The sequence below is a fragment of the Bubalus kerabau genome, chromosome 3 (genome assembly GCF_029407905.1).
Source record: "Bubalus kerabau isolate K-KA32 ecotype Philippines breed swamp buffalo chromosome 3, PCC_UOA_SB_1v2, whole genome shotgun sequence".
NCBI lineage: Eukaryota > Metazoa > Chordata > Mammalia > Artiodactyla > Bovidae > Bubalus > Bubalus kerabau.
The window spans coordinates 42630409-42647893 of NC_073626.1; the positions used below are offsets into that span (position 1 = coordinate 42630409).

Sequence of the window (17485 nt, forward strand, 5' to 3'; positions counted from 1 at the left end):
CCCAGGCCTCCTGCTTGCCTCCCTCTGCCACCTGGCCCACCTCCTGCCTCCAGAAGGGAGTGTCCCCCCCACCCTGTTCCTTCCTCAGAGGGCTCTCCCAGGGCTGCATTTTTGGGATAACTCAACCCTTCTGCTCCTGGCTCCTTGCCAGCATCCTCCGGCTCTCTGGAGTGGGGCAGGCCATCAGCCCGTCCGCGCCCGGTGTGCAGCGCCGTGGTGGGAGCAGAAGGGAGACAGCTGGGCTGCCTGGGTCCCCTTCTCCTCCCACGGGCACACACCCACCGCCAGCCCGGGCCCACTCGTGGGGTAGGCAGGTGTTCCCGGGTGCCTTCCCCGGGATAGGGGCCACCTGCCCCCACCACCACTTCCCAGATGGCCGGGGCAGCCCCGCAGGGTATTTTTAGACAGGGTGGAGGGAGTGGGGTGGAGGGGGCAGGCAGGAAGGGAGGGGCAGTGGGCCTGGTTCTGTCATGGAAAAGGAATTTGGAGAATGTGGCCCTTCTGCGAGGCTATGGAGTTGGGGGGCAGGGGCCTGGAGTTGGGGTAAGGGGTGTGCCCCCAGGATGCTGCATACACTGCACCGTGTGTCCAAAGCACCACCCCTCGCTTCACAGGGCCAAGCCCTCGGACACTGGCCAGCCTCTGGGTCCCCCGAGGGTCTGGGCTGCAGAGCAGAGCACCCCCATCCAAGGCTGACGGGCTGAGCCTGCTCTCACAGGGCGGAACAGACACTGGGAACCAGTGACTTGGGGGTGACAGGCTCAAGGACATGGTGATGTGCTCAGTGACACCTCTGGACCCAGGATTTTGGTGTAGGAGGCGTGCTGGGGACCGTCCGGGCCTTCCTGCCTGTTTCACCAGAGAAGGGCAGGGACTTGTCCAGGGACTTCTGGTGGCCAAGACACCAAGACAGGGACCCAGGGCCCAGAATTCTCACAGACACATAGGGATGTGTGCCCAGGAAGAGATGCCACACACACACACCTTCGTTGACAATACAAGGGGGAAGGAAGCCCTGCCCGGGGCTGGGAGTTGGGGGCCCAGCTGTCCTGCCGCCCTTCAGCCGCACCTGCCCCTGTCTGTCTCGCAGGGAAAGCCCGTCAGGCCGCCTGACATTGTTCCTCCTCCTGCTCTGCAATCCCTCCCCCAATAATCAGCCCCCCCAGGTCCTGGAGGCCATAGGGGAGCCCTGGGACTTCCCCTTCAGCTGCCCTGCTTGTGCCCCTTGGAGGGCACAGAGTGGGGTGGTTTGGAGTGGAGACAGAGATGGGGGAACAGGCGTGGTGTGGTTTCCAGCTGGGGAGGGACTCTCCTCTTTGCCCACTTCCCATTTTCCTCTTATCCCAATCTAGGTCGAAATGAGTTGATCGCACGCTATATAAAATTGAGGACGGGAAAGACTAGGACGAGAAAACAGGTAAGAGATGATTTATACTGTGCACACCCCCCACCCCAAAAGACACCCTCTTCCCTGCCTCTTTCAGCCCCTTCACAGCCGAGCTAGCCCACTTCCCTGCCCACTTCCTCGGATTCGCCCCATTACTCAGCCCTGGTTCCCCGACCTGGGATCAAACCTTAGCCACCCGCATTGGGAGCGAGGAGTCTCCTCCTCCACTGGACCTCCAGGGAAGTCGCCGCTGTCCTTTGTGACCGCCCCCCTCCCCCAGATCTTTGGTTCAGCGACCACAAATCGCTGGGCAACTGTGGCAACTCTGTGTCCCTGCCCCGAGTGGCTCACTGACCAGGCAGGGAGACGGACGGTTGGACAGGTGAGTGCAGAGGAGGGCAGCGTGGCTGAGATTGGAGTGTGCGCTATCGGACAAGCATCTAACCCTGACCAGCCAGGGGAAGGGAGGAGGAAGGGCTGGGAAGGCTTCCTGGAGGAGACGATGCTCAAGATGCCTTTTTTTAAGAAGGAACAGATTTAGGCAGGCAGGAGGAAAGAGAGATGATTCTTCCAGGCCGAGGAAGTTGGCTGTACAAATAATAATTGTTAACGCCTCCAGAGTTGACTTTGTGTTCATGTATTTAGTCCTCATAGCAGCCTTGTGAAGTAGGTACAGTAATTATCTCCCTCTTACAGGTGAGGAGACCAAGGCGCAGGAAAGTTAAGTAACTTCCTAAGGTCACTTGGCAGGTTGGCAGTTGGATCCACTGGACAGGAAAAGAGATTTCAGTTGGTGTGGTGTGTGGAGGGAGGGGTGGAGACATTGAGCTGGCGCCCCAGGGCCAGGTTTCCCTGGGGGCAGCTGGGGGCCTGGAAGGGACTAGATCAGGGAGTGGCAGCTGTTAAGGCCTGTCGGCCGAGCACCCGAGGCAGTGCATAGGGAGGGCCAGGCGGAGGCAAGGACCTAGGTCAGCCACCGTGGCCTGGACAACGACCGTGGGTAGCGATGGTGGACACGGAAGAAACTGGTGATCTCGGAGCTAGTCATCTAGGCTTCCAGTCCAGGGAGGAAACCTGAACGGAGCCCTTTAGGGTGGGTTGCATGTGGGGTGAGAGAAGCAGGCTGGAGTCAGGGACCTGGAGAACCAAAGTCAGCACCGCCCAAACCTCCTTGTCTGGGTGGGATTTGGGCCTTGCCACCCACCCCCCCAGATCCCCCCTGTCTCCAAGGAAGGTTCTGGGTCCACTCACCCAGTGTGGAAATTGCTCCCTCATTGTTCAGGCCTTTATTAGTCACTCTGCCTGGGCCCGCGCATGGTCGTCGTTGTTAGTTTCTTATTTATTTCATTTTACTTGGCTGCACCAGGTCTTCCTTGTGGCACACAGGATCTAGTTCCCTGAACAGGGTTTGAACCCGGGGCTCCCTGCGTTGGGAGCTCAGTGTCTTAGCCACTGGACCACCAGGGAAGTCTCTGGGCCAGCTCAGACCGTACAGCATTTACTCATTTAGCAAATCGTTGAAGCTACTACTGTGTTCTCCCAGCACTAGGGATTCCGCCAAGAACCGGACAGACAGGGCCCAGTTCCCTGAAGCCTGGGGCCATGGGAGGAATACTAGCTGTTCAGCCCCTGGCTTCAAATACTTGCTCCTCTACCTGCGGGCTGGGGATGCCTCACCTCCCAGCCTCTGTCCTCAGCTGTTCAGTTAGCTTAAGTGTAAAACAGAGTGTATTTGTGTAAGAATTTGCCACTTCTATTGCTATTAGTATTATAGTCATTACGGTGAAGGATTATGGTGAAGATCGCTCAGTTGTGTCCGACTCTTTGCGACCCCATGGACTGTAGCCTACCAGGCTCCTCTGTCCATGGGATTTTCCAGGCAGTAGTACTGGAGTGGATTGCCATTTCCTTCTCCAGGGAACTTCCCGACCCAGGGATTGAACCTGGGACTCCCACATTGTAGACAGATGCTTAACCGTCTGAGCCACCAGGGAAATCCCATTATAGTCATTACAGACCACCATCCCAGGTACAGGAAGAGGGGACTGTCTTGGGCAGGCGTGTCCTGCTTCACCCAAAAGACGTGTTTATAGGAACCTGTTGGTCAGAGTGGGAAGGGGCCCAGGGATCTTTAAATGAGACCCAGGGAGGGTAGCAGATCCTCTGAATTCTGGGTCCAGCATCACACCTGCTCCTGGCCAGATATCCCAAGAAGGCTGGCTGAACAATGACATTTTACATACTAGCTGTTGGTAAGCTCAGGATTTTAAAAACCTCTGGCTTTTGTCATTTTGCAAGGGTAACACTCCTCTTACTTTATTATTAGAGCTCTGATGTCTGATATCTCCTCAAAGAGGGACCCAACCTATAGTTGTGAGAACAAGGCGTGTCTTTATGTGTCACAAAGAGCAATGCAAGGTTTTTTGGTGGTTTTCATTTTACTTTTAGCTGAAAAAAAAAAATGCAGTTTTTAAATTTATTTTTTATAGCTACTTACACCAATTAATGGGCTGCCCTCATAGCTCAGTTGGTAAATCATCTGCCTGCAGTGCAGGAGACCTGGGTTCAATTCCTGGGTTGGGAAGATCCCTTGGAGAAGGCAATGGCAACCCACTCCAGTATTCTTGCCTGGAGCATCCCATGGACAGAGGAGCCTGACAGGCTACAGTCCATGGGATCACGAGAGTCGGACACGACTTAGCGACTAAACCACCACCACCCCAGCAGTTAATAGCAAGTGCAGGGCCTCCGTGGGCTTCCCAGGTGCTCGGTGGTAAAGAATCTGTCTGTCAAGTAGAAGATGTGGGTTTGATCCCTGGGTCAGGAAGATCCCCTAGAGAAGGAAGTGGCAACCCACTTCAGTGTTCTTGCCTGGGAAATCCCATGGACAGAGGAGCCTGGAGGTCTACAGGGCTGGGGTCACAAAACGTCAGACACGACTTAGCGACTAACTGACAGCAACAATGCCTGCGTGTTGAAAGCACAGCTAATATTACATTAGGGTTAAGTCCCATGTGACTTTCAGCTGTCACCGAGTTGGCCATCTGGAGATAAGTCCTCTGGGCTAAGGGCCTGTTGGTGGTGGCCAAGTGGGCTCTGCTGTCAGGCCACTTGGGTCCAGCGGTGTGACCTTGGATAAGTTGCTTAACCTCTCTGTGCTTTGGCATCATCATCCCAATCATATTAAATTGGGAATAATATTAGTGCCAACTTCTTAGCATTGCTGTAAAGCTCAGATGAGTTGGTACATGTAAAGTGCCGGGAACAATAGTAACTGTGTGGAACTTCCCTGGTAGTCCAGTGGCTAAGACTTCGAGCTCTCAGTGCAGGGGATCTGGGTTCAATCCCTGGTCAGGGAACTAGATCCCACATGCCACAACTAAAGATCCTGCATGTTGCAAAGAAGACCAGGTGCAGCCAAATAAATAAATAAATAATACATTTAGTAACAAACAAAAAAAATACTAGCTGTGCTCGGTAAATGCTGGTTATTGTCATGATGTGAAGTGATCAAGAATCTTGCTGGATGTAGGTGTGAATCGTGGGCGCGGTGAGATGAGAAGCACTCATTCGGGTCCTCACCAGATAGCAGGGGGCCTTCCAGCAGCCCTTACTTAGTAACTTTTAATCCATGATTAAAAAGAAAAACTGTTTCTTTGTGATGATAAAAACAATTTGCAAGGCAAGCCAACAGCAATTGCTGATACTGAAAGTGAAGCAGCTTAGAAGATCCTCCAGTTCCTCCCAGCTTGTTTCATGGGGGAAAAAAAACAGAGACGTTTAGTTCTCTGAGGCTCAGGGTCAGATCCTTGACAATGTCAAGGGGGTGTTGTGCAAGCCCAAGGCGCACACATCCAGATGGTGGCTAGCTCAGTTTTGCCAGTTGAGGGAGGCTTCAGGAAGGAGGAGCTGGAGAAGAAATGAAGTTAAGAGGATATACTGTGTACACAGAGAGAGTACACACTGCCATGTGTTAGTCTGAGGGGAAGAAAGGCATGCTGGGGAAGGGAGCTGCGTGAACAAAGCAGGAGCGAGACCAGGCCTGGTTCCATAGGCTGGCAAGCTGGGGTCTTCTTGGGAGGACTTAGGCAGAGGTTCAGGGGAGACCTTCTGTAAGGGATTTGGCCTTGATGGGTAATCTGGTGGCCAGCAGGGGCATTATGGCCATGGCTAGCCTCTGAGATGCCAATTGGAAAAAAAAGGGGTCCAGTGAGGAAGAAGTCACGCATTCTTGGAAGAATACAAAGATGCTCTTCCTCTGTTTTTTACCAGTCATCTTTTAATGGGTGTTAATTCTCCATTAGGATGTGAAAGGATTCAGGGCTGCCAGGCAAAGGTCATGGTCAGGAATGCAGAGTGTCCCTTCACATCGGGCCCTCTTCAGTGGTACTTGCGTGGCCACTTGTGTTTGAAGTCCTTGTAAGAATGGCAGTGGTTGAAAAGCTTGTAAGCTGCCAGCACCATGGAAAGTCCGGCAAGGCTTCCTTTCTTCACATTGACATACTTGTTGTCATACTCGTGAAATGCCCAGCAGTGCCCTTAGGGGCGAAATCCTGCGTCGGTATCCAGCTTAGCAGCTCCCCTGTTTGGATATCCAGGAGCTTCTCCAGCTGGTGGTATGACTGATGCCGTCTTGGATTCCAGGGGTCTCTCTTCCTTTGCTTTAGATGCAGTCCTGCATCAGGGCACACGGCTTGGCCAGCAGAGCTTGAGCTAGATTTTAGCCCTCACTGGTCAGGTGCTCTTACACAGTGAACAACTTGTACAACTGTACATGGTAGTCCTGGAAGCCACAGTAGGCTCATGATCAAGACAGGCCAAAAGAGAGCGGAATTGGCAGTGCCAAGGGGTGTCTGCCCACAGGGGCCCCACAGTTCCCCCCCACTTACAGTTGGTCCCAGGAATAAGGGCTGGGATGCTCCTTGCCCGTGGCCACCCCAGCTATGCCTCCTCACTGTCTGTGTTTTCCTCTCTGGCCGGGCACGGGGCGGCCCCTAGGTGTCCAGCCACATACAGGTTCTAGCTCGGAAGAAGGTGCGGGAGTACCAGGTTGGCATCAAGGTATGTCAGGCACCTGACCGGGGCCTCCAGCCCCCTTCTCACTCACGGTGCCTCCTCCACTGTCTGCGTGGCTCAGGCCTCTGCCTCGGCTGGCTCTCCGGCCCCTCTATGGCTGTTTGCTGGCTGAAGCTCTATTCTTGCCTCTCCTGTTTTTTCTGCTCTTTTTCTCTTTCCTTTCTCTCTCTACAGGTCTCTAGCCACTTGCAGGTTCTAGCCAGGCGGAAGTCTCGGGAGATTCAGTCCAAGCTGAAGGTAGGGGGTCCCCTGCCACTTGGCCTGGCCTTGCCCGGCCCTGGTGCTGCTCTCTGACCCCAACCGGGGAGAGGGAACCGGTTGTGGAGCTATAGGTGGGCAGCATAGGGGTCTCAGAAATATGAGAAGCAGAAGAAGCCCAGTGGCCGCCTCATGCTGCACAGGGCCATGGTCCCTGGAGACAGGAGGAGCCCAGGAGGACAGCCTGCCCGACAGCGAAGGAGAGGAAGACCATCTGGGGGCCACTGAGGCTCAGCTCTCTTCTCCTCCATTTTCCTTTTCTCCTTCCTCCTAATTGCTGCTTGCTAATTGCATGGGGACTTCGGGTGGGCAGGGAGGAGACACGGGGTGGGGGGGACTGGCAGGCATGGCCGTTCCTTGTCTTGGGCACTCGATCCTGGTGGCCCTGTGGCTGAGGATCTCAGAGCCTGGGCTTATGGCCCCAGCCTGGGTAAGCTGCACCTCTTTTCTGCCCATGGCTGCCCAGCAGACCAGGCCTCCTGCCCCTGCTCCTCTGCCTGAAGCACAGCCCCAGTGGGTGTGGACAGACCCAAAGGGCCCCAGCTTGGTCCTCTAACTAGATCTCCAGCCCCTCCACCCTCATCCTGCCCTTTCCAGGGCACCCTCAGCCGACACGGACTCCCTCCCGGTGGCAGGGGGCTGGGGGAAGGTCCACAACTGCCTCTGAGCTCCCCTGGGCCCCTCAGGACCCCAAGAGCCAGGTGGGCATTGAGAGGAGGGCGGTGAAATGACATGCCCTCCACCCCATCCGGGCTCCTCTGTGTCTCATCTAATCCATCCTCCTTCTCTTCCACAGGCCATGAACCTGGTAAGTAGCACTGCCCCTGCCCTGAGGGTGGGGGAAGGGCAGTGGGTGGGAAAGCACCTATGCAGAATTTTCAGAGTATGGATTGCGAAATCAGTGTAATAGACTGTGCAAACAGCGTTTTTTTTTTTTTCCTTAATGGATGATAGTGGCTCTTAAACTTCAGCTTGTATCAGAATCACCTGGAAGGCTTAGGGAGCCAGACTTCTCGGCCTCACCCTGAGTCATTAGGTCTGAAGTGGGGCCTGAGAATTTGATTTCTAATAAGCTTCCAGGGGATGCTGGTGTTTTGTTGGTCCGCGGACCAGACTTTGAGAACTGCTGATGAAATAGAAACTATGAGTGTTTGACACACAAGCAAAATAAAAGGAAATATTTTTCACGTATACTGGGTTATGGAATAAAATAAAAGTATCTCTTACTGTGGATTGTAATCAGAGGGATGATGTACACGTAGGAGCGAGGGCCTGGTACAGGGCCCCTGAGGCAGGCCCCCATCCTGTCTCTGGCCTGGCTGAGGCCTCACAGGGCTCCTCTCCTCCCCAGGACCAGGTCTCCAAGGACAAAGCCCTCCAGAGCATGGCATCCATGTCCTCTGCCCAGATCGTCTCTGCCAGTGTCCTACAGAACAAATTCAGCCCACCCTCCCCTCTGCCCCAGGCCGTCTTCTCGGCTTCCTCACGGGTACGGGGGTCCTGGGATGTGGGACTGGGGTGAGGGAGTGCCTTTAGGGTAGGTGAGCTGGGGGTCCTGGATACTGAGGGACCCTGGCCTTTGTCCCATCTCTGCAGTTTTGGAGCAGCCCCCCTCTCCTGGGACAGCAGCCTGGACCCTCTCAGGAGTGAGTATTGGGGGATAGCCTTCCGCCACCGTCTTCCTTCCCCTGTCAGCCGCGCTGGACTTCCCTTCCCATCTGGGTTCCAGCAACAGCTGAGCAAAATCTTAAATTAAAAATAGAGGGTTGGAGAGCACCAGTTCAGAGAGCTGATGCTTCTGTCTGTTCATTCATGTGTTTGTTTATTCATCAACCACTTGTCATCCATCTTACAATTATTTTTCACTCAGTTAATCTCTGAGTCAGTCTTTCAGTCAACAAGTCGGGTAGCCAAGTACTCTCAGCTCCTTCAACTCCAGGATGAATTTCTTCCTAAGACACGCCCTCAGTTTAATGAGCAGGTCTGCAGGGTGGGGTTTGAAATGCTACATTAAATGTGCACATCAGTTGTGAGATGCAGCCAGACTTCATAAAAGTTAACACATGAAGCAAACAAAACACTTGGGAGTTAGCTGGTCGGCATGCATTTCGGGGAAGTGCACAGGAAGCCGGGTTCCTCCCTACGGGGGTCCCAGATGAGGCCCATGCGACTGGGCCAGGTGGAAGGTGGGGAAGGGGGCGACTCTCTAACCAGCCCGTGCTCCTGTCTGCAGCATCAAGCCCTTTGCACAGCCAACCTACCCTGTCCAGCCGCCCCTGCCGCCAGCGCTCAGCAGTAAGTTCCCACTACCTGTCCCTCCTTCAGGACCTGCACGTGTGCTCGGGAGAGCCTGTGTGTGTGTGTGTGTGTGTGTGTGTGTGTGTGTGGAACAGGCCAGGAATAAGCCCCTTATAGGTGTGTATATATAGAATTCCTTCTAGGAAAATACACCAAAATCTTCATGGAGTTTCACTTCTTCTAGGTATTGGGGTTCTGGGTAGTTTTTCTTTTTCCATTTTCACTTTTTTTAAAATTTTTGAACTTTTTACTTTGTATTGGGGTAGAATGGCTACCCACCCCAGAATTATTGCCTGGAGAATTCCATGGACAGAGGAGCCTAGCAGGCTACAGTCCATGGGGGTCACAAAGAGTCAGACACAACTGAGCGACTAACACTTGTGATAGTTTTAGGTGAACAGCAAGGGACTCAGCCATACATATACACGTATCCATCCTCCCCCCAACCACCCCCCACCAGTCCAGTTTGACACATAACGTTGAGCAGAGTTCCCTGTGCTGTATACAATAGGTCCTTGTTGTTTATCCGTTTTAAATATAGCAGTGTGTACATATCCATCCCTAATTATCCCTTCCTCGCAGCAACCGTAAGTTCGTTTTCTAAGTCTGCCTTTTCACTTGCCTTGTATTCTCTGTTTGGACACACATTAACAGTGACACAAGGAAAAATCCACGGGTGTACATTACTGAGGCCACAACACACGGGGGTGCAGGGTCCGTGCTGCACACAGGCCAGGTGCAGGCGGGGGGCAGCTCTGCGTGTAACCGCACAGCACCCCGTGCCGACGAGGGTCCATCTCGTCCTCCCAGGTTACGAGCCCCTGGCCCCGCTCCCCTCATCTGCTGCCTCTGTGCCCGTGTGGCAGGACCGCACCATTGCCTCCTCCCGGCTGCGGCTCCTCGAATATTCCGCCTTCATGGAGGTGCAGCGAGACCCTGACACGGTACCGTGGGGTTGGGGGCAGGGTCTGTGCGGTCCGGGGCCGCCGCTCAGGGTCATGGGGCTGGGACACCGTGGTGTGGGGGGCGGTCTGTCTCCATGCAGCCTGTCGCCCCCCCGCCCCGGGGCTTGCACACTTGTGTGCTCTCCTGACCCTGTACTGGGCCCTCCCCACAGTACAGCAAACACCTGTTTGTGCACATCGGCCAGACGAACCCCGCCTTCTCAGACCCGCCCCTGGAGGCAGTGGATGTGCGTCAGATATACGACAAGTTCCCCGAGAAGAAGGGTGGCCTGAAGGAGCTCTATGAGAAGGGGCCCCCCAACGCCTTCTTCCTCGTCAAGTTCTGGGTGAGCTGCCCTTGCCCCTCTGTCCCCGACGGCCCCTGCCAGGAGCACAGTGCCCCCTGGGCCCGCCCCTGCCCTCTCTGCCTGGGCCTGTGGGTACCATGCAGGCGATGGGTCCCCGGGCAGGATGCCTCCCTTGGCCTCGGGCAGCACCTCATGCCACCCGGCCCTCTCCTCCAGGCCGACCTCAACAGCACCATCCAGGAGGGCCCAGGCGCCTTCTATGGGGTCAGCTCCCAGTACAGCTCGGCCGATAGCATGACCATCAGCGTCTCCACCAAGGTGTGCTCCTTTGGCAAGCAGGTAGTGGAGAAAGTGGAGGTGAGTGGGGGGCCACAGCGAGGGAGGGGGCCAGGGGATGGGCTGCTGGGAGTGGGCCGGCCGAGTGACTCCTGCCCCCCGCCCACCCCCTCCGGCTCCCGCAGACTGAGTATGCCAGGCTGGAGAACGGGCGCTTTGTGTACCGCATCCACCGCTCACCCATGTGTGAGTACATGATCAACTTTATCCACAAGCTCAAGCACCTGCCAGAGAAATACATGATGAACAGCGTCCTGGAGAACTTCACCGTCCTGCAGGTGCAGAGGCGGCAGGGGGCACCCAGGCACAGGGGGAATGGGGTGGGTCAGGGGGCACCTGGGCACAGGGGGCATGGGGGTTAGGGGGCACCCAGGCACAGGGGCCTTGAAGCAGGGGTACCCAAGCCCATTCCTCAGAGGAGGAGCTTGAGCCCCTGAAAGGAGGACCCCTCCCCACACCCCAGCCCTGGGTTGCCTGACCTCCCGTCTCTTCCTACCCGACCCCCAGGTGGTCACCAGCCGGGACTCCCAGGAGACCCTGCTCGTCATTGCTTTCGTCTTTGAAGTCTCCACCAGCGAGCACGGAGCCCAGCACCACGTCTACAAACTCGTCAAAGACTAGGGTGCCCTTGGCCCCCACCACCACCGCCACCACCACCAGGATCCAGGACGAGTATCTTTCCCACACGCCTGCCTGGTCCCCCCACCCCAGGTCCAGGATGGAGGACTCATCCACCTGCCAGGCCTCAGGCCCAGGACCCGGGAGGCCTCCCCAGCCACCCCTGCACGTCCACTCCCTGCCACTGTTCTGCGCTTTCATTGAAGGAGGAGAGAGGCGGGGCTCAGCGCCGGGCCCAGCCCAGCTGGACGCTGACCACCATCACCAGCTATGCCCAGCCTCAAAAGACTGGGAGGACGCCTTCCAGCTCAGGGGTGCGTGGCTGCTGACCTTTCAGGGGACTGTGGTGGGCGAGGAGCCGGAGTGCAGAGGCCCCGGTTGGGGGAGTGTTGAGCTGGGGTCGTGTTGGGAAGAGAGAGGGCCCGTGCTTTCTGTGTGCCTGTGGTGTGCCAGGCCTGGGGCAGGCCCCCGCATGCCATCCTCAGACCCTGAAGGGCAAGAGTGGGGCTCAGTGTCTCCCTTGAGGGACCCGGGGGAGAGGCGGGCAAGTTGGGAGTCCTCCCCCAGGGCAGCCTGTCCCTAAAAGCCCAGGTTTACACTACCTCCATAGGGTGAGGGCCAGCCACAGGGGTCAGAGGGAGTCTGCACTGAAGGGCCAGGGTGGCTGGGGGGTGGGTGTCTAAACAGACCCCAGGGCCCTACCAGCCTGCACATCCAGGCCCCGGGGGCTTCCTGGTCAGATCCAAGCTTCCCGGCCTGGCCTGGTCCCAGCCCCGCCTTGAGAAGCCTCCCTGTGGGCAAAGGTTCCCAGGGGCAGGCCCGGGCTCCAAAACAGGCTGGAGGGTCAGGTCCGAGGATGGAGTCCCAGCCCCCGGGGAAGACCCGTGGCCCAGGGAGAACGGGCAGCAGAAAGGTTTGACAGTTTCTCTTGCCTGAGACTTGCATCTGGTGGTGAACCCTCGGGGGACGCCATTCTCTTCTGTTCTCCCACCTCAGTCTCTCTGGCCTGGAGCGGCGGCTCCCCGTACCCAGACCTGGGACTGCTGGTTATGCCTCCCCATCACCCAGGCCCCTCCGCCTCCAGCCGCCGCCCGTGGGTATTTATGAGTTTCATATGAAGTACTGTGCCCCTTCCTTCCACCGCCCCTGAGCTTCCTGAAGGTCCTCACAGTTTGCATATTGCTCAGGCCACCTCCAAACCCAACCTAGGTTTTATAATGTATATTATATATTTTTTGTGTATTTTTTAAAATCCAGCTGTGATGGGTTATATCATACATGTGGCACAAGGCTGGGGCAGAAGGCCTGAAGGCCCGGCTCCTGCTTAAAAAAAAAAAAAAAGAATTAAAGTTATTTGTTTGTGGGCTAGTTGTGTGCCCGGGTGGTTGTGTGCCCTGTCTCCGCTGGGCGGGGGTGGGGGGGTGGGGGGGGCAGTTCTATCCACACTTAAAATAGGTATGTACTGGGACTTCCTGGGTGGTCCAGTGGTTAAGATTCTGCGCTGCCAGTACAGGGGGTGCGATTCAATCCCTGGTCTGGGAACTAGATCCCACGTGCCATGGGGTGTGGCCAAAAGATTAAAAAAAAAGTATCATTAAAAGAATAGACATGATTCAAGGGTCTTGTGAAAGCTTTGCCGACTCCAACCTTTCTCCTGCCAGCCCCCCCACCCCATGAGTTGAGCACAGAAGTGTGACCAGCGCTGGCCTGAGCCCTGTGTTGCAGTGTCTCTTTAAATTCGGTGACTTGCCGCAGGTGACTTCAGTACTGAGATGGGGCCCCTGTCAAATCCACACAGTCCATAGGGGCCACTACGGGTTTTACCATCCCATCCACACTCCCCATGTGAGGAAAGAACCTCAGGGAAGTGAGTGCTCCCCAAGTGGGTGGCTGCTCACTGGGGGCAGCCAGATTCCAACCTGTTCTGTGCCTGGAAAACCTCTCCCCTTTGAGCTCTCCTGTGCTCACACAGCTGGGACCACGTGTGGGGGGAAAGGGGGTGGGGAGATGGTGAACTCAGTGGACAGCTGTTATCCAAAATTCAAATTTAGGGACTTCTCTTGAGGTCCTGTGTTCCCACTGCAGGGGGCAGGGGTTCAATCCCTGGTCAGGAAAGTAAGATCCCGTGTGCCGCATGGTGTGGCCAAAAAAAAAAAAAGATTCAAATTTAACTGGGTATCCTGTATTTTCATTTGCTAAATCTGGCAACCCTACACTGAAATCTAGTTTCTAGATCATTCTGGCCCAACTTCCAGTTTTGCAGATGGGGAAACAGAAGAGGTTAAATGTTCTCACTCAGCTGTCAGTGGCAACACCAGGACTTGAACCTGGTCTTCTGACTTCAAGCCTAGCCACCTAGTATACTATTGAATAATCAGGTGGCCTTTTGTCTTGGTCCACTGCATCGGTGGGACCCGAGACTGTTGCTCGCAAGATGGGGAGGGTGCCTGGAGCCCCAGCCAGATGGAAGGGTGTCCTGCAGACAGAAATTGGTTTATGAGAAACCTGCCTTGTGCTAGGCCTAGGGCTGGATACAAAATCCAATCTCTACTAATAGGTGAATATATCTGTTGGGTGCTTGAATCATCCTCACATGGATTATTGCCTTCACGCTCCTGGAGTAAACAGCCTCCAGGTAATTTCTATTAGAATAATGTAGGTCTCATAAAAACTCAAGAAGTGAAATTTGACTGCCCTCCTCACTTGCCACCCCCGCTCCCACATACAAATGCAACAGATTCGGGGTGGGTGAAAATTACATAGTTCTGATGTCTCAAAATATTGAAGGAACTTGATAAGAAGGTGGGTTTTATGAACCTAAAACCTAGGGCTCTCTCCTGGAGGAAGCTCTCCCTGCCCAGGGTTCTGTGGGAAGCTGTAAGGAAAGGCCAGGAGAGCAGGGACCCAGAAAGGCCAGTAGTCCTGCCCCCTGTTCCCGTTCCCATGTCCTTAGGGAAGATGGAGGTGGGGCGTCATTTTGCCAGGTCCCAAAGCCTGAGCGCTGTCATGAGGTTTCCGGGGGGCTCTCTATTTCCCTCTAGAACCAACACTGGCTTCTCAGGTGGCTCAGTGGTAAAGAATCCAATGGCCAATGCAAGAGACACGGCTTCAGTCTCTGGTTCGGGAAGATCCCCTGGAGAAGGAAATGACAACCCTTTCCAGTATTCGTGCCTGGAGAATCCCATGGACAGAGGAGTCTGGAGGGCTACAGTCCACGGGGTCTCAAAGAGTCGGACACAACTTAGTGACTAAACAACAACAAATGCTGGAGAACTGGGCCCCCCAGATTTCTTAACTCGGGCACACTAGGCTTTAGAGTCATCCTAGAGGCTGGGCTTGGCTAAGATAGCTCAGCTGTCACTTATAATCAAATCAGTCTGCTTTCCCCTCCTGCCTCCCACTCTTTGCTCTCTACTGTGGTGCTATGGGCCTCTGGAGGGCAGGCACCATGGCTCCAAACAGCTTTTGAGCAGGCCAGCGGAAGGCAGGGAGTCACAGTAGTTTAATATAGTTTTTAAGGACTCCTGCACCAATACATAAGGCCTAATAGATCTTATAAAGTGGGGAGTGGGTTTAATTTTTAAATCCAGGTGATGTAAATCAGTAATCCAGTAAGACTCAAGTTTCCAAGAATTTCCAAAACATACCCATAGAGTTTCCAAAACTATTTTTATTAAGACCTGGCACTTCTACCACAGAGGGTTAGGGTTAGATCCCCGATTGGGGAACTAAAATCCCACACGCGGCACAGCGAGACAGAGTGGTTGCGGGGCAGGGGCGCGAGGGTGCGACTGATTCTAAAGGCACCTAGTTCTCCCCACGCATCACCATTGATGAGACATCTGTCCTCAGGATGACCTCCATTCCATCTGTCCTACAGCCAGCTGAGCCAGATAAGCAGGTATTTATGTGCCAGGTCTAGAACACACATGTATGTAGCTATGCCTAATTACCATTTTATAACCGCTGTTTGAGTACCAAGTGCCTGGCACTGTGCAAAGCACATCATGCTTTTAGTAGGTACCTTCTTCAGCTCCACTTTCAGATGAGCTTTCTGGAAGAGGCTGGCTCAGTAGGTACCCATCGTTTCTGAGTGGTAGAACTGGGATTCACTTAGGCAATGGGGGCCTCAGCCCAGTCTGGTCTTGCACCCCACAAATTATATGCAGCTGGTCACAGGAACCTCCTCTGGGAAACCCTTGCTTTGCTGTGATGCTGCTCATGACAGCATAGCTGCTGGCACAGTCGGTCTCCCAGAAGGGATTTGCTTTCATCCCACAGGCTGTGATCATTCTCTCAGAATTGGCCACCGAAGGTGCACTTGGGGCCCGCCTTATGGGAGGCTTGCTGCTGCTGCCAAGTCGCTTCAGTCATGTCCGACTCTGTGCGATCCCATAGACGGCCTCCTACCAGGCTCCTCTGTCCCTAGGATTCTCCAGAACACTGGAGTGGGTTGCCATTTCCTTCTCCAATATGGGAGGCTTGCTGGCCTTCACCTAATCCCTCTCATACCTTTTGCTATCAGTTTAGTTCAGTCGCTCCAGTCGTGTCCGACTCTTTGCGACCCCATGAATCGCAGCACGCCAGGCCTCCCTGTCCATCACCATCTCCCGGAGTTCACTCGGACTCACGTTCATCGAGTCAGTGATGCCACCCAGCCATCTCATCCTCTGTCGTCCCCTTCTCCTCCTGCCCCAAATCCCTCCCAGCATCAGGGTCTTTTCCAATGAGTCAACTCTTTGCATGAGGTGGCCAAAGTACTGGAGTTTCAGCTTTAGCATCATTCCTTCCCAAGAAATCCCAGGGCTGACCTCCTTCAGAATGGACTGGTCGGAGCTCCTTGCAGTCCAAGGGACTCTCAAGAGTCTTCTCCAACACCACAGTTCAAAAGCATCAATTCTTCGGGGCTCAGCCTTCTTCACAGTCCAACTCTCACATCCATACATGACCACAGGAAAAACCATAGCCTTGACTAGACGGACCTTAGTTGGTAAAGTAATGTCTCTGCTTTTCTATATGCTATCTACGTTGGTCATAACTTTTCTTCCAAGGAGTAAGCGTCTTTTAATTTCATGGCTGCAATCACCATCTGCAGTAATTTTGGAGCCCCCCAAAATAAAGTCTGACACTGTTTCCCCATCTATTTCCCATGAAGTGATGGGACCAGATGCCATGATCTTCGTTTTCTCCAATGTTTTCCTTTTGCTATACTCACCTTTATAAGAGACAGGACAGAAAATGTAGTCACTTGTGTACCCTATTCCTCTGGTTACCAAATCATAAATTTTCCCCGTGTTGCCTTTTTTCTTTGGCTAACAAAAACCACACAGCTTCAGAAAATCCCCTAAATCACTTAACTCCCAGCTTTCAATGGGAGTTAACTTTACAAACTTTAGTTTGCTCCCATTTTCCTTGAGTTGGCCAAAGTTTGTTCTGTTGGTCACTTTGTCCAACTCTGAAACCCCATGGACTGTAGCCTGCCAGGCTCTTCAGTCCATGGGATTTTCCAGGCAAGAATGCTGGGAGTGGGTTGCCATTTCCTTCTCCAGGGGATCTTCCTGATCCAGGCATTGCAGGAAGATTCTTTACCATCTGAGTTGTAGGGAACTCCTTTTTTTACTGTGCCAGCTTACAAAACCCAGAGTGAACCTTTTGGCCAACCCTATACTAGGAATAAAACTTTTTCCTTTCAGTAAAATTGAACTCGTCAGTCGTAGCCAGCTTTCCCCCCTCCATACCTACTGGCAACACTGTTCAACAGGCCTAGGTGTTTTATCACTAACTGCATTACCAGAGGAGCAAGTCAAGACTATCACATTGAGAACCAAAATTAAATGCTCATCAGATGATTAGGTGTAATAGTTACAACCTAAGCCAAAATGACAAATCCCTTTGGTTAATACCCTGATGCTAGGAAAGACTGAGGGCAGAAGTGGGTGAGAGGAAGAGATGGTTAGATGGCATCACCAAATCAATGGCCATTAGTTTGAGCAAGCTCCAGGAGATGGCGAAGGACAGGGAAGCCTGGCATGCTGCAGTCCATGGGGTCTCAAAGGGTTTGGACACGACTTAGCCACTTAACACCTTGTACACAAGTAGATAAAGGTTGTTTTAAGAAGTTTCAGCATTACTCCATGATTTTGAGGGCAGAAAGGCCTTCTCTGGTTTGTACTAAATGGCTACCCATCACTGGCTCATCAGTGCAGGGTAGCAAAGCACCTCCCTCCCTCCCTTCCCAAAGCCACAGAAGACACGGCTGA

General features: G+C 54.1%; 1 protein-coding gene across 1 annotated transcript in view; it reads left to right on the forward strand.

Annotated features, from left to right (window-relative positions):
* The window catches only part of TEAD3 (TEA domain transcription factor 3), a 23946-nt gene extending 11355 nt beyond the window's left edge, over nucleotides 1–12591 (forward strand). The window contains exons 4-14 of the mRNA XM_055574423.1: nucleotides 1353–1417; nucleotides 6638–6700; nucleotides 7518–7529; nucleotides 8073–8210; nucleotides 8318–8367; nucleotides 8955–9016; nucleotides 9830–9963; nucleotides 10137–10310; nucleotides 10488–10628; nucleotides 10733–10885; nucleotides 11115–12591. Coding sequence (XP_055430398.1) covers nucleotides 1353–1417; nucleotides 6638–6700; nucleotides 7518–7529; nucleotides 8073–8210; nucleotides 8318–8367; nucleotides 8955–9016; nucleotides 9830–9963; nucleotides 10137–10310; nucleotides 10488–10628; nucleotides 10733–10885; nucleotides 11115–11228 — 1106 coding nt within the window. The 3' untranslated portion in view covers nucleotides 11229–12591. The remainder of the gene's footprint in view (nucleotides 1–1352; nucleotides 1418–6637; nucleotides 6701–7517; nucleotides 7530–8072; nucleotides 8211–8317; nucleotides 8368–8954; nucleotides 9017–9829; nucleotides 9964–10136; nucleotides 10311–10487; nucleotides 10629–10732; nucleotides 10886–11114) is intronic.
* The last annotated feature ends 4894 nt before the right edge of the window (nucleotides 12592–17485 follow it).